The sequence below is a fragment of the Aythya marila genome, assembly GCF_965140915.1.
Source record: "Aythya marila genome assembly, chromosome: 2".
NCBI classification, from domain to species: domain Eukaryota; kingdom Metazoa; phylum Chordata; class Aves; order Anseriformes; family Anatidae; genus Aythya; species Aythya marila.
The window spans coordinates 66405512-66432928 of NC_139043.1; the positions used below are offsets into that span (position 1 = coordinate 66405512).

The 27417-nt window shown below is 35.4% G+C and overlaps 1 protein-coding gene across 7 annotated transcripts; it reads right to left on the minus strand.

The window, feature by feature from the left end:
* Positions 1-218: 218 nt before the first annotated feature.
* BRD9 (bromodomain containing 9) lies at positions 219-27364 on the minus strand. 7 transcript variants are annotated; one of them, XM_082753569.1, is made up of 17 exons: positions 27215-27364; positions 26068-26288; positions 24203-24335; positions 22349-22409; positions 21288-21432; positions 20009-20119; positions 19057-19169; positions 15904-16036; positions 13682-13757; positions 11767-11862; positions 10798-10930; positions 9929-10040; positions 8246-8284; positions 7561-7632; positions 5771-5873; positions 4062-4229; positions 219-2448 (listed from the first exon to the last, which is right to left on the minus strand). In XM_082753569.1, exons 1-17 carry the CDS (start codon positions 27285-27287, stop codon positions 2348-2350), a joined length of 1890 nt encoding a protein of 629 aa, XP_082609695.1. In that variant the 5' UTR covers positions 27288-27364; the 3' UTR covers positions 219-2347. The 7 variants fall into 7 exon arrangements, 6 of the variants coding, with proteins under 6 accessions (XP_082609695.1, XP_082609694.1, XP_082609693.1 ...); XM_082753568.1 differs by having other exon boundaries at positions 19057-19172; XM_082753567.1 differs by having other exon boundaries at positions 19057-19232.
* Positions 27365-27417: the final 53 nt, after the last annotated feature.

A 27417-nucleotide genomic window follows, 5' to 3' on the forward strand; every position in this document is an offset into this window, starting at 1 on the left:
CTTGAAGAAAAGCTTGGCTAGTTTTTGTTTTGTTTTTTAAACGTACTCCTCTCAAGAATTAATTTTTATGAAAATGTGATAGAAATCATCTACTTGTAAAATGTGGTCCTATTGGCTTCAAAAGATGTTATTAGCTGAATTCATATTCTCCTTATTTCTTGCTATATTTTTAAATGACACAAGCCAGGAATCAGACTGGTGGCATAGGTTACTTCTAGTAACATAACAGTGAACAACAGATGGTGTTTGAAAGATAACAAATTATTAATAATTAAAAATAAAACATTTCTCACAAACCTGAATCTCCATTACTATTTAAAGCCTACCATACATTAACATTTGCATTTCATTTGACTTTCCAAAAACATCCCACAAATTGTTTTATATCAAATCTATTGTCTGAGTAAAACAACAACAACAAAGAAATCCTCCCCCACCAAACATGCCTTTTGGAACATGTTTACTATATACTCAAATACAATCATTTCCCTCAGAGATGAGAATATATTTATCACAAGTTACTGATATGACCTCTAACTGTTCTCCTCCCACCCATTCTAGCTGTTGTGATGCCAACTTTTTTTTGTCCAACACAATATATGCACTCTGTAGAAGTCAAAGAGCTTGCAGACCTTTTGAATTTTGACAGATAAATAGTGCTATTAGCCAGCAAACATTCTATGCTACCAAAACTTTTGACATCATGATGAATTACAAAAATAAGATATTTATACCAAAGAATTACTTAGGTAAGATACTTTGATAAATCAGATGAATATCTTATCAGTCTTAGCGTTTCCTTTCAGTATTAAGTTGAGACACCAGAAAAATGCACTGACACTGTGTGTGATGAATATGCTGCAGATCTGCACTCAGAGAACCGTAGGTATCAAAACTTCGGCAATCAAGAGTTCACAAAATAACTGATGAAGACAGAAAAGGCTTTACAGACAACGTTGATTTTGAGAGTTCTGTTTTCTGACTCTCACTTTTTATTTCTAACCTTTAAGTAGAACATTGTTCCCTTGAATATGTGCCAACCTGACTGGGGGAGGGGCAAAAAAGAATTGATTATGTCTTTGATTCAATTCAGATGGTAGTCCACAAATGACTCATGGCAACAGAAAGAGCATGCTACTAATCCATAAAGGGGAAAACGCCATCATAATTCCTTACACAAGCATCGTAACAAAAGTCCTTTAAGTTGTAATAAATTGAACATAACATTAAGTGTTATGTTCAAACAGAAAACACGTATCCCTAAGGAGCAGGATGGCAGAAGGGGTGGAAGAGCCATCTCAGAGGGAGATCAAGAGGGAATGGAAACAGTCCCAACCACAAACATCCTGGTTTGAGTGAACAAACCTTCCTAAATAACAACTTTATCAAGGCTTTGACTTCAGCTACCTGATAAATTTCCTCAGTGGCTCTCACAGTTGATTTTGATTACAACTGTATTTTGCATCATGAAATACACTTTTTAAAACAGCACAAAAATTCAGACCAGAAGCTCCTAGTATTTCAGACTTATGAAAGATGAGGAATCAAATTCTCACCATGTATATTTGCAAACAAAATGTGTTTTTGTATTAATATTTACAAACCATTTTAAATCTGTAGCATTTGTCCAGCTTGCAGATACCAGTGGTACAACCCCTCCAATGCATCAGTACTGAATTCTAAAGGTTTTACTTTAAAACTAGTGAAAAACCACTTCTCATCAGGTATTTTTTTCATCCAAGCAAATATTGAATTATGAGTATTATATTTTCTTCAGTTTTAAGACACAAGGGATCACAAAAACATCCACCTTTTTTAGATCCAGGGTAGAATTAATGTTGTGCTCATTTTCACGCAGCTGCAAGTATTGTTACTCTCATATCAAGTATTCTCTAGGGTAATGAAACATGAAACAAGAATTTTCAAATATGGGGAAACAGAAACCACTTCCACAGATTATTATGATTAGAAAATGGGAAATGTTAATAATTATCACAATTCATTCAGCTTCATCACTGCTGAAATAAACTTTAACATCCTCAAAGAGAAATATTTAAGACCTGAACAGAAACTGGTACATGATTCAAGGGGAAACATTTTGTGATTGTTGTCATGATGATCGCTGTTTAGTTTCTATAAAACACAAATTCCGTAACACATTACTTACTGTTTTTCAACCAAGATTCAGCATATATGGCAACTTCATACAGGAGTCCTCACATGAAAGAGGACAAAATTGAGGTTTCTGCCATGTACAAAAACTTTATGATAACATAATACAATTAAAAAACAATATTCATACATACATATATATATATATTTATATATATATAAAACATAAAACTGATCAGTTAGTAGTAGCATTTGAGGTTTCTGGAGACTGAAGAAATTCATAAGGATCGTGAACCATGTCTTGTTGTTCTCCAACACTCAGATGAGAAGGACTTCCTGAAGCAAATGGGGAAAAAAAAAAATCTAAACCTTTAGAAGTACAGAAAAATGACATAAACAAATAGCATGGTTATTTAGTATGTTGCCTTCAGTCTTTTAAAGCAACACAGACATTTAGATGACACTTAAAAAGGGAGATTTTAAAAAGAAACCACAAGATTCTTGAGTAATTTAGATTCTTTTTGAAAAAGCAATTATTATTATTACTTTGAGTTGAAGAATTACACAAGATGTTATTTGGATATACTAAATTACATTGCATACTTGCTTAAAAGTGACACCAAATTGTTGTGTGTTACCCTATCATCTCATCATTACATTATTCAGTTGACAATGGAAGGCTATTGCAAAATCCTACCTGTGACTTGTTGCAGGTAGATATGCCACAGTTATATAAATTTATATTGTATAATAAACATAACTGTATAACATATTCATTAGTATTTCCTAAGAGCATAAAATGCAAGGGCATATTGTCATCTGCCAGTCAGCATATTTCATATAGTGTGTTTATGTGGCTAGGTTTTGGTAGCTGTGCAAAAAAAGTGGTGCAAAAGCTGTAGGAGAAAGGAGTGAGAAAAATGTGAAAAAAAAACTATTCAGAAATCAAGATCTGTGAAGAAGCAGAGGGAGGAGGTGCTCCAGGCATTGGAGCAGAGATTCCTCTGTAGCCTAAGGAGATGATAATGGTGAACCAGACCCTCTGCAGGCCATGGAGGACCCAACAACACAGCAGGTGAATATGCCCTGAAGAAAGTTGCAGTCTGTGAAGATCCCACGGAAGAGCACCTTCCTGTCAGGAGCTGCAGCCCTGCCAGAAAACCTGCTCCAGCATGAAACTGCGGCCCATGGAGGATTCCTGGAAAAGACCCACACTGGAGCAGTTCTTGAAGAACCGCAGTCCATGAGAGGGACCCATGTCTGAGCAGTTTCTGAAAGACTATCTCATGGGAGGGACTCTGCACTGAAGACGGGTAAGAGAGTTGAGGAGAAAGGAGCATCAGAGTCATGGACTGACCACAGCCCCCATTCCCCATACCCCTACGCCGTTCTGCAGGGATGAGGAAAAACTGGTGGTGAAGCTGACCCTGAAGAAGAGGGAAAGGGAGGTTTCATTTTATTTCTCACTATTCTACTCTTTTATTAATTGGAAATAAATTAAATTACCCTTCCTCAATTGAGTCAACTGTTTCGCCTGTTATTGTAATTACTGAGTGATTTCCCTGTCCGTATCTTGACGAATGTGTTTCTTTCATCATAGTTTTCTCCTCATCCTGCTCAGGAAGGAGAAAGAGACAAGTTTGGTAGGTAGCTGGCAACCAGCCAAGGTTAAGCCACCACACTTCATAATTATTTCCATCATGCTTAGTATAAGTCTAAAATAAGTAACTACAACTAATGTGCTTAATTCTACAGACCAGAACTATGTCTTCTCAGTTGCCTTTGCCATGTGTATTAAAAAAAAAAAGAAAAAAGTTACCCTGCAGTCTGCACGCTTTATTTTATCAGAGTAGTTTCATGATAAAGACCTACGTAAATTAAAAGGCAAGTTTTAACTAGTTTAAATTATAATAGAAATACTGTAACTTCTATGACACAGTTAACTTTACCAAGATGATGCTGGTCTCTTTCAGAGGTATTGGAGAGAGAACTCAAATTGGATGAAGGCCGAGATCCCACTCTGTCAGCTTGAGCCTCATGAAGGTCCTGCAGCAGCTTAGTTGTTTCATCCAGGTGTAAAGGGTTATCATCATGGTCAAGTTCCTTCTTCACTTTCCCTAAGGGCCATCAGTTACCAACCAAAAACCTGTAATTAGCATACGTGGACTGACTCATGAATTACTAAGTCATTGTAAATAAATTCTAAAGTAAGCTAATGCAAGTGTTCTCCATTACACAAATATCTGAATATTGCATTTTCCTCTGTACTTCTAAAAGGCATCAGCTGCAGTTTTCAGTTTCAAGACATACATGTCGAAATGCTTTTGGAGATATTGGAGGGTGAAGGAAAGAACCACGGGAAATTGAAGTGATTCTTAGTATTTAAACAGCTCTAAGAGTTAAATTTGTCTTTGTGATCTGTTAAACTCCAGACAGGAAATAATAGATCTAGTATGCTCCAAAGGAAGGGAAGCCAGTACGATAACTTAAACATTTAACCTAAAATACAGTTAAAGTAGAACATGATTCAAGGAAGTGAAGAAATCCCCATCACAGAAAGTTTGAAGGATGGTATCTTCTCCAGTTGCACTCATTTTACAGGACGCCAAAGAAAACTATGATGAAGAAAACATGCTGTTCATCTGAAGACTTAAAAAATAAAGTCTCTCTTCTCCTTGGACTGTCTTCAACACAGACCTTGCCTAACATTGCAAGAATTATGTGAAATAGAATACGTCAATCTCTCTCCAGAAACTACTTACTCAAGAAGTTTAATTATTTTAATTATTTAAAGAAAGACTAAAGCAGCAGCTTTCAATGCAGCAGGAGATTCATAGCGAAATGGACACCACCAAACATTACCTATAAAACAGGTATTTATTTGTGTTTCTGAAGTGCAGTAGTATTAGTGTGTGACAATATAATCCGAGCTTATTATTGCTTTTCAAAGACTACTGCAGATCTGTAGCCTTTATCTTTCAATCCCCTTTCTTATGATTTGTAATAGGTAGTTTAACATCTTTCACATACTGCAAAAGTTATCTCTGATTACATTCTTGAAGACATTTGGCCACCTCAGTAGCTTGCAGAAATGGGAACATTATTTGTAGTAGCATTTAAAGTACGATGCCTATGCCATATGCGGATTTGACATCATATCCTAATACTTTATACAGTCACCTTATTTGAAGCTAAAGTCTTTCCAATACCTGGAGGGTTTGTTTGTTTGTTTGTTTGTTTGTGGACATTCCAAGTAGTGATATTTTGAGCCTTGTATATTTACTTACCTGTTTCTGAAGTTATTTCAAAAGACAGCATCTGAAGCAATAACCTTTCTGAGCCAAAGCTCCACATTAATTCCTAATACTTGGTTACTATGTACACATAAACCACAGGTAAAGCTATCAAAATGTGGAGGTACAAATACTTTGTTTCCTTCAGTGGTACAAGAAAAGTCACCTTTGCTAGCACATGAATGTCTCAAAGGAAAAACAGACTAAGGTTTCATTTATGTTGTACCAGCCCTAGGCTTTTAGCTACATTAACTGTAGATTTATTACTACTTTTAGAGCACTTTTTCTTCTTAGCAAATCCAGCTGTTATTTTGCCTAAATGGCACAACTAAACCATAACAGATGGCTTATATTTAATTACTTACCTAATGAACTTAACATGGAAATATCAAGAGATACATCTGAATATGGTTTCATAGAGAGAAAGTCCAAGTCAGAAGTGTTACCATCTCCAGCAGATTCTCCAACCTAATTAAAAAAACAAAACAAAACAAAAAAAAACAAACAAACATGAAAAAGGCTAACAGTAATGATAAGTTTCATAACAACTAAGAGTTTAAGATTAATCCATACTCTCAGAAGCATGCACTATCAACACTTGAAACTGGAACTTCTATAACCATCTTGGCAAACTTTCACGTCACAAGCCAAATGTACCACCAGGACAGGCCCTGTCCAATGAATCACACCTCACAAAAGGTCCAGAAAGCAACCTCCAAGGCAGCTCAAATATCTTACATCTCAACATCAAGGACCGTTGAAACTAATATTATCAGATCATCTCAAACTGAATTTCTTGCCAAATTCATCCCTGTCCCACAAAAGAACACCGGGGGAACCACTCCCTCACAAACAACTCCCAGAACCCCTTTTCCCTCAATGCAACACTGGATGTACTGAAAATTTTATTAACTAATACAATCTGTAAGGTATGCCTCTCTATTCTAGACAGTATCAGCTGGAGCTGGACACTCCATGCTTTTGGATAATGAAACAGAGTCTGCATTTTGTTTCAACTGCAAGACTTCTATTTGCTATTACATGGCAAAAAGCAAGAGATCGAAGTAAGAAACTCATTAAGCTTCAAAATACATTTCAACAGAATTCTTCGAGGTTGCCTGGTCCAGCAGGAGGAATAGGACATGCAGGTATATATACAACCTGGTATTTCCTTTTTGTATTTCTAGAAAAGATAACATAGTAGTTTTATGAATTAACCTAGCCAGTCACCTTCTAGATAAATAAAAACCCTTCCATAAAACTTAAGTTTCACTAGTCCTTATAATGTAATCTATATCATTTAAATGTGAATTGCCACGGAATATGGTACATATCTTATGTTGTCACAAATAATTTGCAAGATAAAATTACAGAATCACAGAATTGTCTAGGTTGGAAGAGACCTCAAGATCATCGAGTCCAACCTCTGACCTAACACTAACAAGTCCTCCACTAAACCATATCCCGAAGTTCAACATCTAAACATCTTTTAAAGACCTCCAGGGATGGTGACTCCACTACTTCCCTGGGCAGCCTGTTCCAATGCCTAACTACCCTCTTGGTAAAGTTCTTCCTAATATCCGACCTAAAATACCCCTGGCACAACTTTAGCCTGTTCCCCCTCGTCCTGTCACCAGGCATGTGGAGAATAGACCAACCCCCACCTCACTACAGCCTCCTTTTATGTACTTATAGAGAGCTATTAGTACCACTGAAAATACATTAGCACCACTTAAAGAAATATTTATTGATTAGTAGCTGTTATAGCCTAGGATATGCTTTATTTTCCCCTACTTTCCAACTTACATTTTCAATAGATTGGGCAAAATTGATAAATACTGCTTTTTTTCCAGTTTAATGGCAGGTTGAATCTCAAACATTCATCATCAGCCGATCAACTATCTTTCAGATTCCTAAGTGATCTTTCTGACATTGGGATTTAGCTACGTGTACTGTGTTTGTTTAATTAACAAGGGAATAGAGAAAAATTGGACTAACACACTAACTAAAGTAAACAGTGTCAGATAATCCTTTTTAAGTACTGAACTTATTCTAGATACTGAAATTTTAAACCTCTACCTCAGAGCATGCACGTTCTTCCACTGAAGCACAATGAATGTACTCTGTACTCCCCATTTTCTACAAACCATTTTACCATGATCTGTTTGGAAGAATCTGGGCAGGTATTACGCAACTTGTGTTCTTCTTTTATGAGAACTGGCAGAACCTAAAAAAAAAAAAAAAAACAAATCACTTTAGATCTTAGCATTTTACAGGTTATACTTATGTTTCCTAAGAATATTCCTAGCTTGTGTAATTGACTGGTTTACCACAATCAGATCCTAAAACAACACAGAACGCTGTCTTGTTTTGTGATGTTTGGATAGATCCACTAAAAGAAATTAATAAATAAAGATTAGCCCTTCTCTAATGGATGACCACACACATTCACGTGAACAATTTAGAACTAGCCAGGATTCTAACAGACCATTTTTTCTCACAATACAAAAAAGGGTCATAGAAGGGCTTGAATTGGAAGGGACCCTAAAGATCACCTAGTTCCAAGCCCCCTGCAGGAATGCCACCCACTAGATCAGGTTGCCCAGGGCCTCATCTAACCTGTTCTTGAATACCTCCAAGGATGGGGCATCCACAACTTCTATGGGCAACATGTTCCAGTGCCTTGGCACCCACTGAGTGAAATAAATGGAGTGTTATATTACACAGAATAGATGAACATTAAATAAATTTGAATGTTCACAGCCCAGACAATATCATGTTCTCTACTTCAAAGACCAAGACATTTTTTTCAATTAAAAAAAGGCATCAGTATAACTTACTTTAACTTCATCCAGTGGTTTTATCGGGATGTTTCGTCTCTGGAGAGAAACAGCAAGAATAACTTTTATTCAACATAAGACAAAAGCTTCTCTTTTGTACAACTTCAAGCATATTCAAATTTCTAGCTTTATTTTGTGTGAGAATCAAGTATTTCAAGTATCTGTAATGAAATTACAGCATAACTTTTATTGTTTTGACATATTTTAGTATTATGCATTTTAACCAATCCTTGAGTCCCCTTACGCTATTTCTTCTATCTGTTAACTTCATATTCAAGTGCAGCATTTTAGTCATTACTTCAGTAACTTCTGATTCCAGATCACTTAATACTGCGCTTTCAGAGATAGTCATTATATGTAGCAGCACAAAATACTCAAGCATAAAATACCATGGCATGTTGCTATTGAAACACATTTAATTGCACAAAACCTCCTCATTTTCACAACACAACTGGACAGTATTTCTTAGTGTGAAGAGCCACTGACCACTTGTTTGAACTTTCTTAACAGAAAATTTATTCTTTCAATATTCATACAACAAGGTAGCAAAAATGGTAAGGTGTGTGTTTTATTTTACAGCAAAGTTGCATACTTTGTATACACACATTTCCACAAGTAGAAGAATATTTAAAATATTATTTTAGAAGACTTTTTTTGAACTAATACTTTACATTTTTTTTCCTGCTAGGGAGGTTTCATATACAAACTTTTTTTCCAGTCTGTACTGAAAAAAAAATACCCAGAAAATGCTGATGGGTGTTCCGTATTTTTCATTATATTTTCTCCTTGTACCCCCAAATTAACCACCCTATCCTATATTCTAAGGTTACAAAGGTTTACCATAATTTTATTTTCACCATGTCAGGAAGTTTGAGTATCTTCCACCTCTCCTCCCCTTCTCCATTCTTTACTTGTAGAATCAAAGTGTCATCATTTTAACCAGCAGGCATTTATTTCAAAATAAGAGTGGTTTTATGAGTGAAGATAAGATGAAACAAGATTCTGCAATTTCTTGTAGTTTATTTTGTCTTAGACTAGCATTCCTACTAACATCCCCAAATGCAAGTATTTCCACTGGTATTATACACGCATCTGAGAAAATTTCCTCTTCAGTTTTAGTATGGATCTTTACAGTAAAGTGCTTTTGGAAAAAAGCTAAAAGTTTTTATTTTAGACATACTATGCGAATTTAAAAGTTAGCACTGTTAGGTAATAGGTATCAGTACAGTGGTATTAATACATTCTCCAATACTTCAAATTATTAACCCTTCCACAAAGAACACATTTTGTATGTAAATGAAAAAAAATAAATCCTTAAAACAACCTTTGCATTACAACTCAGAAGCAGAAACTTAAGTCATGACATTGTGTGACAGGCTGCACACAGCCTCAGTTTGTTGGTCTCCCCCCCAACACTATGCTGCCCTGCTCGCTCCCTTCTGCAGTCACCTGGTGAACCACACTGGAGAACTGATCTAGCTGAGGAAAAGGTAGAGGAAGATTACTTCTCTACTGATTAATTCAGTTAGTAATTTGGTTCACCACGTGGTTCTATGAACATCTGAGCCTGCACTGCTTAAATTGACACTGGAAAACAATGCCACTCAAAGAATATTAAAAAACAGATACAGGCCCATCCTTGTTTTCATGAACCCGTGACATTTCTGTGCATCAAGGACACACCTGCTTTAGCTGATAAACGGTTTTGGAATGATCTCCATTAGTGATCTGGTCCAGAAGATCATCTACTATTTTCTTGCTGTAATTTCCAGCATCCTTCACAAATTCTTGTAAGCTAGTAGGAATGGAGATACATCATTACAGAAAATGTTTACTTTCATAAAAGGTAACTTGTAAGTTTTTCCTCAACCTATGGTGCATTACACATACATTTTCCTTCTTCTTTTACTCAATCATGCTTCTTTAGAAAAGCAATTCAGGCATTCAAGTTTGTTTGTTGTTTTTTTTTTAAACCCACTCAATACCAATAATATTTCAAGAGAAAATTTGCTAGTAATTATGAAAAACAAATTTAGATATTTATGTCCTTCCTTTAAAAAAGAAACAGCAACAGCAGCAAAAAATCTAAGAAAACAAAACAAACTTCAGATTAATTCTCTCCCTCCAAGGCTGACAATTTAATGAAAAGTGGCATTTTCCTTTTCAGGGAGCTCTGACTGTTTTGAAACTCCCTGGAGAGAAAAAAAAAATATGTAATTTGTTTTTAAAATTCATTGAAATCTACTACTTATATATCCAAAACCAGTTACTCCTGGGTATAAAGCAAATGGCCAAATAACTAGCAACCAATAACATCCTGTGGTCAAAGACCCATAACAACAAGATCTGGAACAGTCTTAAAATAAATGTGCAAATTACAAAATAAGTAAAAAATACTAGATCACCCCCCCCCCCAAAAAAAAAAAAAAAAAAAAAGATAACAGCTAGAAGAGGAAGAGGATTTGGAGGCTCACAGATGACATTTAGTCCAAAATGCTTTTAGTCATAAAATTGCGCTGAAATGTTAGACATCTTAGTAAGGAAGTGTTTACCTTAAGGCACACTGTATCCCAGTTTCATCACCATATGCTGTGTATAGGAGTTCCATTTCGTCTGATTTCAAATCATGAAAAACAGAGTTGTTTTGCATGGAAAGGGCTGTACTAGCACTGGTAAGAAAGGTAACTAGACAGGTAGAAATAAGAGATGACAAATGATTAATGCAAGTATAAGAGATTACTTGAAAAGGAGATCATCTTTTTCCTGAAACGTACAGGAAAGTGTATTGCAGTGCTTTTTTCTTCCAACAGAAATCAACTGCAATATCCAAAGGAAACTCTACAAATAATTTTAACCAAATGAACAAATGCACGTATTACCACTAAAAAATAAAAAAGTTAACTGAGTCCCTCTCTTTCCCCTAATACCAGCAACCCCAATTTTACCCAATTTTATATTCCTGCACTTCAAAAGAGCAAAGTCACTGAAAAAATATTGAAGTTTTTCTTCAGCAATTTTTTTCAATCAAGATTTACCCAGGCAATTTAAAAAAACAACACTTGCATGGTTTATGTGACACTAGAGTGCTAAAAAAACAGTGAGTTAGGAACTATTAGAAATGTCAGTGCTGGAAAAAAATGCACATTTGAGTTTATCAGTGCTCTTGTTTGTGAAATTCTTGCCATATGATACAACAAAGCAAATGGCCAAAAGTTTCTTTCTCAGCTCTAAATGCTGTTGCTCAGGAAGAAAATATTTTCCTCCACAGAAAATGGTGTACCTTAATAAAAAAGCTTCTATCATACTTTCATTAATCAATAATCTCCTAAGTAAGTTATGTTTAAATATGCAAAAAAGTCATTATAATTAAAACTGCATTCCGCTGCAAATGGAATAATTATATATTATACAAATATCTGAGTGAACTTTTCCCTCAAAGACAGGTATAATCTGAAATTATCTTTTATCTAGGAATTGCTCAACTAAACCATCACAAAGTCAGAACATTCTTTGGAACTTACCTTTGTTTCTTCGTTCATCTTTAAAGCCCAGTGTAGTGAAGCCAGGTAATAATTTGCTTGACAGTGAACTCAGATCCACTGGGTGAGTCTCTTCCTCTAACAATTTGATTAAAAAGAAGATAATTTTTTATTATTTTTTTTAAATCTCATGTTTAAAACTTACTTATGGTGAACATTTAGCTGTTGCTATTTTAAAAAGTTGTAGTTACTGTAAAAGCAAAATTATCATTTAAGATTTATGTTTTTATTAAACATACATAAAATAATTTAGGTTCTCCATTTAAATTTCAGATACGTGCAAAATATGTTTTTATCTCCTACTTAACTAAGTAAGTCAGAGATCTTGTTATTTTACTTGTAAAGCATACAGCACCATCTGAAGTTCTTTTGCCAGCTGATTCATAAGCATCCTACATCCAGATTTTATGAAAGCAATAAAAACAACATACAAAATAAGAGCAACTATGAATCAGTAGTTTGCCTATAGAAACCAAAATAATATAAAAAACCTTGCTAACGTTACTACCACTATGGCTACAGCAATATTCTTTTTTCTAAGGTTCTGAGAACTGCTTAATTAAAATGGCTAAAATAATTTGAAATATGTTTTCATGATAAATAAATAAATAAAACAAAACCAACTAATTTGTATTTAGGACCCTTCCAGTTACTTTAAAATCTCACTGACTATGTTATGAAATCAAGCAGTAATTATACTCAGTTACTGAATAACAGAAAGCAAATTTATCACTAGAACCGTAGTAGGATAGAAAAAAAATAAACTACAATAAAAATTCATATTATAGTATTAGCTGTAAATTCAGTGTAACTACTATTAACTCTACAATCAAGAAAGACTATGGAACATAAAAACATCAGGAAGCAGTACAGTACTTTATAGTACACAATGAACATTTGCTCTCCAAAAATTACCATCACTACCTAAATTTTCAGTAGCATGATTTCAGAGGTATTAATCCCATTCATTTTATTTGTTCAGAAATTCGTGCATGATGGCAGCCAAAATGCTCAATTTCATTCCAGAACAATTTAATCCCAAATGAAAAAGAATGCAGACAGTAAAGGAAATACAGGTTTGCATCTCCTTATCAAAAAATCAACTGAAATGTGACTACCCAAAAGGGTTCATGCATTCCTGATACAGGTAAGATGTAAATCAATTCCAATCTCAAAATGTACAGAGAAAGGAGTACTAAAATCAACATGACATGTGGCAGCATGAGTACTATGCTATGTCATTCATTACAAACTTTGAAGACTTCTTTTTAGTTTTGAGCTCAAAATACAGAGAGGAAAGTGTAAGATAATATAAATAATTTGTGGTAGTAACACAAACAAAAAGCATAGAAAAGATTAAGGAACTACAGAAAAAATTAGCAAAACTTAATTAACTTAAAACAGAAATTAAACCAGTATTTTAGAACAGAAATGCATATACTGAATCATCTTTTTCCTGTTTTGAATCTGTGCATAGCACATTCGTGTACCAGTATAGTTCTTTCATTCACATTTTGTCTATTAAATGTTAATAGTCTAGCTACTTGGAGCAAAAGCCTGTCATGCAAGTTCTCTGTAAAGTTGTATCAACATATAATTGCTTATAAGGAGACATTATTTTACCTCACTATTAGCATCATTAAAACAGAGCATCTGAAAACCTGACAGGTAAAGAGAAACATCTCTTATTTAGTACCTCCAAAGTAAGCTGCTGGGGAAAACTGTTATGGGAGTACAAATTTACTAAAAACAAACAAACAAAAAAACAACAACAAAAGAAACAAACAAAAAACCAATTCATCTGTACTGCACAGGATCTGTACATACATTTAAGATTACAAAATCTACTACAACATTCAATATTAGAAAGGTTTGCTTAGAAGATTACAGCATTTACCTTCTGCTTCTGGATCAGATGAATTTACTACACTAAATAATAAAGTTCCATCTCCTCTTTTTTTTAGATAACCAATCTGTAAATACAACCACAAAGACATAGACGTGATCATTCAAAACAGCCCAAACTCAAAGGAGATGCCTGTTTACAGAGAAAATTTTAAGAAGCATTTTTAGCTGTATTCGGATCCTGTGAACTAGTGTTTTATGTGCAGTCTACTTTACTTCTTATTTTCTAATCTAGACTGAAATACTTCTTTATGCATCTCACCTGCAACTTTCTCTAATTAAAGAAGTACTATCATGACCACACTATCCAATTCCTAAAAAGGAAGAAGCGCTGTGACAGGCCTATCAGGGCACACATGTGATGGTAGGAAGACAGAAAGAGATCTAGCTGAAAGATGATAGAACACACTGACCCGTAAACATCACAGGTCAGTGAGATCACAGGTCTGTTTGTTGCCACATATGAGGCAACAAACTAAGCGTGAACCATGCAAAAAGTATTGTAACTTCTCAGTGAAGACAAAAAGAAATGTATATTCTACTTAAATATTTCCAATTAAGTTTAACAATATACCTCTGCTGTTGTTTTTTTTTTTTGTTTATTTTTATTTTTGCTTCCTCTAAAAAGCTGAAAACTCTGTCTGTACACAATGCCAAAGCTAATGAAGGAATTTAAGAAAAAAGAAGCAACAATGCTGGAGGTATGAACAAGAATAATACCTTCAAGTGACGGCAAAAGTTAACAACAGGTGAACTTCAAGTATGTGTCCGTGTTGCCTACTGCCGTCTGCAGTGTGTTGTCTAGCTGATCAACAGCCCAGATATAAAGAGCTGCATACCTTCCTTGAACAGCACTGGCTTGCTCTCTTCAAAGGTGACTGCTTCATGAAAGGCATTTTTGGTAATGGTAGCAAGTAGCAGAAGATTGACATTGCTGTGGGTTGTTTTTTTTTTTTTTTTTTTTTTTTAAAAAAATATTTATTTATTTTTAACAAAGAAGAACCACTCTTACTTTAGAGGTTTCCAAATAGCCTTCAATCCTAGTGAGTCTTCTTCCTAGCTTCAGAAATACACCAAAGAAGCTAAACTTTCTCCCACTGTTCTATGATGCTTCACTTCCTAATCCAGCTGAGCCTAAAGTGACTACAGTCAAGAGCCGTGGTTCAAGAAATACATTTAAGTTGGAAAACACATTACTATCACTAATGCTTCAATGCAAGTGTTTCTTCTACAACAGTAGTTAAAAGATCAGGTTGAAAATGCAGGATTTAGCAACATCCTGAATTTTTTTTTTTTTTTTTTTTGATCACAGTGGTCACTACTGTATGTGACAATGAGAAATCTGGTCAAAGTATAATGGTGTTAATAAGACTCCACATGATGCAATGGAGACAAGGTAACATATATATCTCAACACAGACATGTAGGGAATGCCTTCAGCATTCACTCCAAACCCTAGCAGGAAGTAACAAACAAAACCACACAGCTAAGAAAAATATAGAAAAAATAAGAAAAATATATAGATCGTGCTGAAGAAAATGTACTGAGCTTTTCCTATTAGTTCCTGGAATAGCATAAAAAAATCAAATACTTTGAATGGTAACAGCATCATGTCCAAGATGATCAAGCTTGTGGTAACCACTGTCCAAAATTCTCACCCAGACAACCCACTGCTATTTCCTCCTGGTCACTGAAGGATGTCTGTATTTTGTAATCACACAAGAATGTGTGATAGTTGACAGCCACTACCGGTAAGTACAAGACTAGAAGAGGTTCCAGACTTCTCACTGAAAACAGCAAGTTCATACTTAAATACTTCTTAACTCTGTTAGGATCAGGGAGGAATCTTAATAAACCTTTAACCTATGCCAAAGTCTGTTCCTTCTGATGTTGCAGCATTAAGAGTGCCATGTTATTTTAATCACTTTCAATACTACAGGTTGCAATTAAGGAAACCAGATCAAAGGCTGACCAATGTTCACTGCTTTCCGCAGGTAAATTTTTAAAGACGTTCAAAGCATGATACAACTTGAGATCCATTTAGGACACCCTAAAATGGGCTTCAGTGGGAATTAAGTGATAGACAAATCACACGTGGCATACGTTACCCTTCCTAGATGCTACAGTCTCACCGCAGCACTAAAGCCTATTTTCCAAGATGCAACAATGCAATTAGGCACATCATGGAATTGTGAAGTTGGTCATGAAATAGACCTTGCTGTTGGGAAGATATCGATTGATCCTATCCCGAGCCTCATCTGCTGCATGTTCCACTAGTGCCAGGACGTGTTCTTCAGCAGTGCTGTCTGTCAGGCTGCACGCATTTCCCTCAGGTTCAAATATGCAACTAAAGAAAGAAAAGAGTAGTAGTTGTAGAAATTAAAAGATAAAACAAAGGGCTAAAATTCTGAGTTTGCTAAACAGATTAGTCCCACTCCATTCCCAGTGAGAGTCTACTTTAGCATTTCTGTAGAATTATAATCATACTACGAAACTGAAGTTTTTCAGCAGAAGCTAGCTTATTAACTGTTTCTATACCTTGATGGAAATAAAGGAAGAACTTCAAGACAGAAATTGGGATTATTTTTTTTTTTTTTTATATTACTACAAGGTGAATGTTATATGCATCCCTGGTGTTCCACATAGACAAATATGCTATTACCACAAATGCCAAACAGAACGATGCAGGAAAGAAATTACGTGATGAGGGAATGGACAATCTGCAATTCTGTGGGGAAAATATACAAACAAACAAAAAAACCCCAACATACTGCAATTATGAGGATTATGTCATGTAGTTCCCAGAAAGAATAGGACATTGCTCCCAGTCAAACAGAGATTCCTTTTAACTCCTACGTTTGTCAATATTGACAATCTGTGTTCATATTCAGTCACACCATTCCTGTTTATCTTTTAGTAGATCACTCTTCATTACAGCACTAGACAATAAAACGTAACAAATAAGCACACCTCAAATGGAAAAGGACATAGTATCTTCACTATTACATAAAAATAGAGAAAGGCAATATTGCACGAGGGAATGCAAAAGTACCAGTAAGATGTGGCAGTCTTCATTAAATATATAAGTAAACCTCTGCACATCAAAATCTTTTAGGGTATTACGTAGAGATTACACACTAAGGGCCAAACACCTTAGGTACTAGGTAAGTGAATGTAGAGCACCTATACACAAGATCCATTTCCTTGTGCTGGGTTACCTTCTTCTATTTGCTTAGCTAAGATTTTTCTTTCTGTATAGAGATTCAGATCCAATACACAGAAAGCTTTGCTATTAAAGACGGTGAAAAGATCATAGGGTCATGAGAAAAATGTGTTAAAGCTTTTTGTTCCGTTGAAACTTAAGGAAATGGTGCATACAGCAGGAAACTCCTCGAAAACAGATACTTTCTATCACTCTACAGAATGCATAATGGACAAGAATTTTAAGTGAATGTTCAGCAGGTACACTGGACAAAATTTTCAAAAAAAGCTTAGATATTAAGATAATCAAGTCACTTTCTAAACTACAGCACAGAAGTCTAAACTAACGCATTTTGAAAACATCGATTTCAGCTCTTTGAGCTGTGAATTGTGAAGGCAAAAATATCTCCTCTTATGTCTGATTCACTACCCAAAGTTCTTATTGTACATCAAAAAGAATATTTATCACACTGATGCCAAAATACAATTGGTTTAAAGGTCAAATTAATTAGCAGAGATATAGTTCAGAGTACTAAAATTACATAAACACTGAAAAGAACAGGAAAGTAAATTTATAGCAAAACTGATCCCAAAGAAACTGGAAAGCAGTATACAATTCAGTCATGTATTTCACATATTCTTGACTATGTGATTGCACATTAAGGTTGATTTTAAAGACAAAGCAGTACAGTGTTGCTTGGCAGTCTCAATTTCCTTTTCTGTTAGTTCTCTTTGAAGACAAGCACACAAAAAGTGGCAAAATACAAATGTACTTCTATAAGGTAGTTTACTGAAGAACTAATCAGAAAAGGAAACCTATTGTTCTGGGTATCATACAAACCAAATAATGGTATAAAAAAAAAAAAAATCTGTAGGAGGTCCCATTTTACAGAAAGGTACATTCAATTAATTCCTGTATGTAATCTATTAAACACAATACGCTTTGATCATTGCCTGTTATACAGCAGCAGGTGTGTTTCTGTATGCTGACCTCAGTATAGCCCCAGAATTACTCAGTTTAAAAATATTTTGAGAGATACATATTACCGTCTCCTATTGCCACAAAATACTTTTATTCCCTCAGATATTAAATAGAATTACAAAAATGTTCTTGTTACACTAAACATGTAACTGTTTAGAACTCTAGAACTTCTTTTTAACAAAAATGTGAGAACATCGAGTTGAAATAAGAAACTACTTTTTTTCCTCTGGATGTCTGAGAGAGACGACTGCAGGACATATCTCCATAATCAAATTATTTGTTACATAATTAGCAGTGCTCTGTTACAGTTTGTAGATTCCATCAACTGGAATTTAATTGACAAATTGAATCAATCTCTAAAAGCTCTGCAATCTATCCTAGGACATCTACATAAGATGACATTCATCTGACGAACGGTAAGATGATAATTTCCTTCTAAATCAGGGTTTCTGGTACAATCTCCTCATAAAATAGAAAATAAAAACCTATTAAATTTGTCCAAAATTAGGTTTTAGCAGTAAAGACATGATTTTGTGACAAGGAGATACCTGTTGCTAGAAGACAGCTATTTACACTACCAATGTATTTTACAAAGAAGCTTAGTAAGATTTCACTGGGAAGAGGTTATCATCTGCTGTAGAAATAGTCTTCTGTACACCTGTATCCTGCCAGAAAAAAACTAAAATAAAATCATTTTTAAATAAAAATCATTTACTGATCTGGTCCACTTTCCCTCTCACAAAGCTACTGTTTAGATTTTGATACACACCAACACTTTTTTCTTTTTAAAATAAACACAGTGATTTTCCATCAAATTTGACATATACCACAAGATCAAATTAAAAAAAATCAAAGTTATGACAAAACATGAAAGATTTGTGTCTATGTTAAAAACCCTACTTATTTACTGCAGATGTAAAGAAGGATAAAATATTAATATATACACATTAACTGTAAGCTAGTGTTCAAAAGAATATGCAATAACTCTTTGAGTTGCTTGTTTCAAGTTGGAATATACAGGATTATTAAACTACCTCTAAGAAATAATAAATAAATTAAATTGCTCATTTATCCCATGGACCACAAGGAAAAAGGACACAAGGAATCTGTTCTCAATTCTTTGCTGCTGTCTGATACTACAAAAACTGCAACAGACCAGTAAGCATGCCCGTTAAAACCTTTACCTAATAACTTCTTTATTTTGCTTTTTAGATTTCTTGGTAGTCTCTACTTGTACAGGAACAACTTCAGGGACAGGTTCCTCAACTGATGCGTCTTCATCACCCAAAAGAGCTGCCTGCTGAGAAAAATCCATGTCCTGCATGAACGACATGCTGCGCTTCAAAGCTAACAGCCGTTCCTAGAATCAGAAAGGACAGAGCAGCAGGGACTTAACCTTTCCCTCATAGCCAAGATGCTATGATAATGGGATGGGATGGGAATGGCCATGGCCTTATTTTGTTCTTAATGCCTCGTTTCCAATGGTGATGCAACATGATTTGGTCATGGTAGCATGGCATCAGAATTTCTGCAGCCCAACTATCAAGAGGGAAACAAACAAAAACCCATGCATGTGCAAAGGCAGCTGCCTATTTTACACAATTCTTACCATAACAGACCTGCAACACAAACGTTCACACACACACACACACAAAAAGGAGCTCAGAAAAATAATTCAATTTTACAAACTAAAAACTGCATTTTAATAAAAAAAAAAATGCGTGGATTTGCACATGCAGATCTGTGAAATACCTGAAACCTCCCATACACCCACCACCTTTAAAAAAGAAAGGCAGAAATAAAACTTAAATAATATCTTATTTTCAAAGTTGAACCCATAAGCAATGTTTTATAGTTGGACTTGAGGCACTTCCACTGACGCTTGTGGAATAAGCTCCTACAGACTTCAGTGGTGCAGATGAGGCTGATAAATAAAGGTGTATTTATAATACAAATGCTGTCAAGCCTCTAAATATAGCAGCATAAATAGGTACTGCTATAATTAATGGCAGATGGATGAAATAACAACACTTATTAATTATGTTCTTTTTTTTTTTTTTTTTTTTTTTAGAATGATTAATAAACCAACAACCCCGAAACAAAGTATTTCTGCTTTGTTTTTAATAGGTCTCTTACTTTGCTCATCATCTTAAAGCCTGTGTGTAGTATCTTCTTGGCTAGCTTGTAGTAAACAGTATCTGGTCTGTTGTACGTCATTGCATTATCACACATAAGTTTAAAATCTGCCTGTAGAATGCAAAAAGAAAAGCTGTTAAAATTTCAAACTCCTTTGTTAAATGACTGGAAGTTACCATTTCATCAAGGCAGCTCTGTCAAAAACTTTAACCACAATAACATTCTAGCACCAAAAGCAGAAGACTCATGGAAAGCCAAAAGGGAAGACTAAATTGTAAATGTTTTTCTCTTTTCCCTTACTCAGAATGCTCAGATTTGTCTGGAATTGTTTTTCTTTGTGTATAAACAAGTTTTGCCTATACATCAAATGTAATGTTTCCTCCTAATAAATATGTATCAAACGGACAAAATGTAAAAGAACTACTATTTGTCAATTCACTCATAGGAAATCTAAGCCATGTTTTACTCACTTTGCTGGATTTTTCTAAGGAAGGAAAAAAAAAAAAAAAAGAAAAACAAGCCAATGTTCACAGCCAAGGCTATTATTTTCTAGAGTGGTATTGATGTAACAACACTGAAGGCAGCTGATGGAATTAAATGAACTGCTTAAATAAAACTTTCCTCCCAAGAGCTGACATCATGAAAAAAAATAAATAATCAAACTGTACTGTCTGTAAAACAACAATGCATTCAATAAAGTATTACAGCAATGCCGATACCCAACATCGCTAAGAGAAGTTGCCAATAACTCTGCCACACAAGTTCTGCCAAAACACCATTCCAAATGAAGTTACATGGAAAACTATATGCAAATACACAGCTGCTATTGTATCTAACACAAAATGCTTTAGTATCTCCAGTTTTCTTGCAGATGTTTAAATTACCATTTATTCAACCTAACCCAATTGAAAAAGAAAAAGAAAAAGAAATAGGAGAGAGAGAAGAAGAGAGAGAGAGAAGGATCAGCTACAGGTTCCTTAAAGCAACTTAATACTTTGTAATATTCTTACTCATGTTTACATCTAGAAGCATGAATTCTATGTAACTTCAGAATACGTACTTGGTTTCCGCCGTAATTTGCAGTAGACTGTAGTAGAATAGGAAACTAGGAAATAGAGAACTTCCACAGTGATAAATAAAACAACAAACCCAGTCTAATACAAAGAATATACTGAGTTCTGAACATATGCATGATAAAATAATTTAAGAAAGGCCTCTAAAGTTAATCTTCAATTTCTCCCTGAAGCATTCTGAAATAACTAAATCTCTACCAATTCACCTTGAATTCAGTGACTGATTTGTATTCGTTTGCTGCAATTTTTTCCTTCATAGTACCAAAATCCATGGGGTGCTTTATTATCATGGAATATCCAGGAGCAATGGCATCCGTGACTGGAAAAGCAAAAAAACCATGAGGATCTTTCCTAAAAGGGAAAAACAAAACAAAACACTTTTAGCTTTATATAAGCAAACAAAATGGCCCTTGTTTCTATACTATGTTAATGGCATAAAATGGGCAGTCTTTTTAAAAATGACTGAAAACACTCTCCCAAAACAGATAAATACTTGAAAAGGTCCCTGATGCAGGAGAAAATTTTGATTATGCATGTGCAGACTTTCTGAAAGAGATTCATCTAGTTCTTGAATTATGTAATTATTTCTTGTATGCCTTCTCTATTTACATTCCAAATGGGTCTTTTGGCTTCACTATGTGAAGAGGCTTCACCTCTTTCAATCTTCTTGTTCATAAGATCCTCTAAAAATAACTGCAGTGCTTACAGTTTTACGTTAGTTCTAAATTCAGCTTCTTGCTATATAATTAAAAAAAGCAAAATCAAAGATTTTTTTAAATTTTCTTTTCAAAATACGAGCTATAGGGTTAACATAAGAAAAAAAAACATGCAAACAATAAAATAAAAAGCTCTAAATCAGAAGATTATCAAGCAAGCAATATGTCAAAAACATATTTGCTCTGGCATCTGTCAGAGGACGTAGAATAAAACACAACTTCTTAAGAACAGTTCCATCTTTAAGCTATTACAATTCAGAACTGTTTTTTTTATTCCCTAAATTCTGTCCTCAGTATTTACTAAATCTTCAGTTGCAACACACCCTACACCCAAAACATATCATGCTTAACCCCAGGCATTGCTGGTAACAATATTCAGCAACTAATCTTTAAAAATTAACAAGTCTGATGCAGTTGCAAGTTACCAAACATATTACAGCTACTACAGTCATTTAGGCATTATTTGCAAACAGAAAACCAAGATAAGTTTTAAAGTAACACGTATGTGCTAGGCACTGTCAATATAACTAGAGATACAATATACTTAGTACCTTTGAAGCTGGCGAAGGAAGTGTTCTAGTAATTGCTGGATTGGTGTGCTCTCATTTTCAGCTGCAGTTTGAGATGGAAACATGGATAAGTGCAATGAAATAGAGAATACAATAATAAAAAAAAAAGCCAGACAAAATTGTAATTACAAGTGCAACTTGTTCTGGTTTAGAGATAAACGAGATACATCACATCAGATAATCTATTTATAAGCATACAGTAGTGATTTATTCATCTTTATTACTTAATCAGTTTTAAACATAATAAATTAAAAACTAGTAGATATTAAATTAGATGCAAAAATGCTAAGTCTATTTATTAGTTTTAAGAAATTTTATTAAGTGAACATAAGGTGTTACCTGTTTTTACAGAAAAGAAAAAAGAAAAAAGAAACTTTGCTGCTCAAGCAGTGCACTTGGGAAATCCACATTCTGATGTTTTACCAGTAAAATTTTAATAGCTCCTTTGCCATAACACCAATGCAATTAGCACATCTGAGATTCAGTCTAATATTTCAGTCAAAAAGAAGAGTGACACACAGATGCAGACTTTCAGGAAAGATAGGTATAGATTAAGATACTACCTAATGTACAGATTAAATGATAAATGCTACAAATGTTAGCTACCTGGTCCATGTATATGCTTAAGAGAGACTGGCTCTCTTGTGAAGTTTGAAAAATTAAAGAAGCATCCAGAAATCTAGAATTACAGCTCCAACTCTTCATCATGAAAATGGAGAAACATTTCCCTTCTTAACCAAAACAGCTAAGACAATTTATATGCTTTCACATATGTCTTTTTATGTCTTTTATATGCTTTTCACATATGTCTTTTTCCGAGCAGATGAAAAGAGAACCCTAGTTAACGTAGGTGGCAGCTTCTAGCCTGACAGCTTTTCAAGACTCGAGACTATCCAGAGACATAAAGCTTTGATCAGAAAGTATCAGTAACCCCTATCAGGGCACCTTTACATTTGATGGACAAACTCCTAATTTAATATTAGAAGTCATTATAAGTAGTCATAATTGTAATAGCCATAATTAAAAATTCCTCAACAAATGGCTTGACCTGTTAACGGGCAGTGTTTTCAAAATAATACATTCCTAGACATAACATTTACTACTAAGTTCCAATTCAAGGCAGATATGTACTAAGATCATGATATACCTGAACATTCTTTCTAAGAAAAAGCTTCCACTGAAAAGTGTTGAAAACCCGAAGGGATTAAACATGCAGAAATTACCATATGCAACTGATATAAATGTTGGCCAGTGATGAGACTTAAATAAAACTGGTATGGAGTTGTAGGGACTATGGTCTTTAGAGACATCCTATCACAACTTATCTGCCATACTTTTGATGAAAAAAGTAATACTCAAAACTTAAATACTTATATACTTACATACTATATTAATATACTTTGATGCTTAAAACTCCACACAGACTATAAAAAAAAGACTGTAACAACAGCTAAACAGTCTACAAGATTTTTCTCTTGAACTGAGCAAAGCTTAATTTCAGACATTATGACCATTGCTCTGCAAACCCCAAGGAAATGCTAAGGGGGAGGAATTGTGGAACACAATGACACTTTATTCCACTTAAGTAACAGGAGCCTGAAACAGATGTCTTCAGCATGTTCAATCTATGAAAGCATACCTACTAAAATGCAGCAGCATCAAGAGGAATATTGATTTTTCAGACAGTGTTTTCAACATTCAGAAGTTTCTGTTAAGTCTCTAGAGTTCAGAAAATTCTCATGGAAATTTTACATGCTGGTACCTTGGCAAAGGCTTGATTACTCTGTCGGCATTTTTAAAAGCACTCAAGATGATTTAAGTTTTCACACTGCTCACCTGGCTGATTTCTGCATGCTCTTACAGGACGATCTGGAGGAGGTTCAACCTCCACTTTTTTTCCAGGATCAAAGTCATCAGTTTCTCCTTCAGTGTCACACTGTTCTTTCTCCCTTTTTCTCTTTTTCTCTTCCTAGTACAGAAGGAAGAAAACAGGTCTTAGAACATACTTGGAATGTGCTATTCTACACACAAGAAGATAAAGACAGTATTTTTTCATTTGGAATATTCAAGGTATATCTGACCCGTAGCATGTAATAATACTGTTTGAACAATAGCGTCACTTCCACTGCCTCTTGTCAATTTTTATTTCTCTGATTATGCAATAGTGTTTACCTTTTTCCTCTTTGTATTTAATGCACTACTGTTCTCTCATTAGTTCCTAAAAAGAATGTTAAATTCTGAAGCTATTTCCATGCAAAACTGCTTGTTAATACCCACATCAGAGAGTAAACAACGCTAATTGCTGATTCAGTAAAGAACAGTCTGCACATCTGTGCGTGTTTTGTTGCTTGATGCATTAAACAGGAATCAATAAAATAGGCAATAATTCAGTAACAGTACAAAAGAGCCAAAAGAAATGCTCTGGCAGGGGTGGCAATTGCTGATCTCTTCCTGAGCTTCAAAGCAAAGACATGCTCGAGTCATTCTTACAGTAACTACTCATGTTTGCAATAGAAAAGCATACTTTGATTAACCTTGTTTAGACTACAGTGTTATTACTGATCTACCATTAGTTTCTTTTGTATGCACCAGTAATGAAGTTCTGGAGAAAAGAAAAAAAAACAAACAACAAAGCAAACAAACAAAAAAAACACATACACACCAAAAACACACACCCGAGAAAAAGCACAATGCCCTTGCATTAAACATGGTTCTTTTGGTACATTTCAACTCCCAGACCTACACGTAACTGAAACATTTGAAAACATTTCTACAAGTTACGTTTTCCTCTCTCTGTGCTGTGTTCAAGAGCTTCTGAACAATCCTACAAAATACATCACCTTCAAGTAAACCGAGCCCAACAAATCAATTTGAAAAACACTTTTGCCATAAACAAACACAAAGGAGTACAGAAAAACTGTCAGATGAGAACACAATGACAGCATAGAACTCGGAAAGCAAAGAGGTCAAAGTACGATTAGTACACAAAATCAGTATTATTAAAACAAAACTGTAGTGTCAGTGCCTTCTTGCCAATTTCAGGCTCACTCCTCAACATGAATCGTGTCCTTAGACATCACTAAGGCGATCACAATTTCTACTAAAAAAGCCCCAAAGCCACAAATGCAGAAGTTATTCTGAAGAAGAGATGGTAAGACTATTGTATTACAGTACTCAACAGAGCACATTTTAAAAAGCTGTTTTGAGTAAACATAAGTTTCAATGTCCAATATCTTGTAACGTCTTAGGGACAGAAGTTCATTCTGGATTTATTTGAAAGAACAAAAATACCCTCTTCAAAGGGTAGCAAAGCATGTTTCTGACCTGGGTGAAACATGAAACATCAGATTTAAGAACAGAAATAATTATATCTAGAGACAAAACAAATGGATAGGAGAAAAAGCAGTTGAATAATGTAAAAGCTTGTTTCTTTTAACAAGTCATCACATAGATATTACTCTTCCAAATGGAAGACATGCACAAAGTCCCATACAGGGGTTTTCTACAGTTGTGAAGTGTGAACATTTTTTGATTTGCTCTTGGTTGAAGAAGTTTCCAAACAATGACCTTCCTACAATACCAATTAAAGAAAAAAAAAAAAGAAAAAGAGAAGTGTTTCTGTACACTGAACCAGATTTTACATCTGATAAGCAAGCATGTCTGAATCCAGGTATATATGAATTCTAGAAGTAACACCTTACCTTTCTCTTTCTTCTTTCTTCATCATCAAGATGCTTTTCCTTTTCTTTCTCAGACTTTTTTTTCTTTTTTTTCTTCTTCTCTTTATGTCGTTCTCGCTCATGATCTGATCTGTCATCATAGTAACTAGAATCATGCCCTGACCCAGAAAGTTCAGTCACTTCACTGCCTCCAACTTTAAGTACCAGTTTTAAAGGTTTTTCCAAAGGCTTGTCCACGTAATCTAAAAAAAAAAAAAAATCTTATTAGGGATGCTTCTTCTGGAAGTGCTGTTTACAAGAATCTGCTCTGGTTTGAAAAAGCATGCAATACGTTCAGAGATAAATGCAATTGCAAAGGCTAGTGAATCCACGTTAAGCAGCTGCTGTTCATACATTTAATATCCTGACTTCCAAAAACTCAGAAAATACAAGGAACTAGCTCCTTGGCTCTCCATAAAAATATCATAGATACAAGTGTAGTTCTGGCATCCTACTATAAGTGCAAGTGTTAGTGCTTGCAAAACACAAACTGTTTCGAAGCCACAACCAACAGTAACAGTAATTATTTCACTGATTTTTTTTCCTGACAACATTTGAACTGTTTGCTAGAAGCATTTCTTGTATCTGCTAAATGACTAATCTTTCAACACGTCCTCCCACGGAGTAGAACCTCAATTGCTGCACGAGATTCCCAAATACATCTAGAAATGTTCCTTGAGTTGCACAGCACGACAAACGCTTGTCAGAACAAGGTGAAAACTCGTATCACTCGAACACTGATATAGTAACGAAAATCCCTCAACAAGAGCCGTGCAAACCACGAAGACACCCGGGCTCAAACACACCGTGACACTTCACGCCAGTGTCCCAGCGCCTGCTCTGTGTCCTCAGCTCGTCTCCCGAGCCGCCATCTGCTTCAGCCCTGTCTCTCCCGCCGAGGGGAGTCCCTGCTCTCAGGGAAACGCTCCACTCAGCACTGCCGTTCCTCCACGCCCAGCGGCTCACCCCCGGAGCGCTCGCCCACGCAAACGAAGGCTTCTCCGCTGCGACCCAGCCCACGAAGGGATGCCGAACCCTGCCGACAGCCACGGGGACAGAGACACGTCCTCGAGCACAAGGGGGCGCCCCCCTCTCTCGACCGCTCCCCCTCGCCCCCCCGAATTCTTACCGCTGTACGTGGTGGCAGAGGCCGAGCGCCATTCCGCCTTCTCCGCCTTGTGCTTCTTGTGCTTCTTGCCCATAGCAGAGCCGACCCCACCAACTGCAGGTTCTTTTCTGCCCGGAAGCACTCGAGGCGGAAGGGTTCTCCCCCTCCCCTTTCTGCGAAGGAAGATCCCGGTCAAGGGGAAGGAGGCGGAGCTCTTCTCGCTA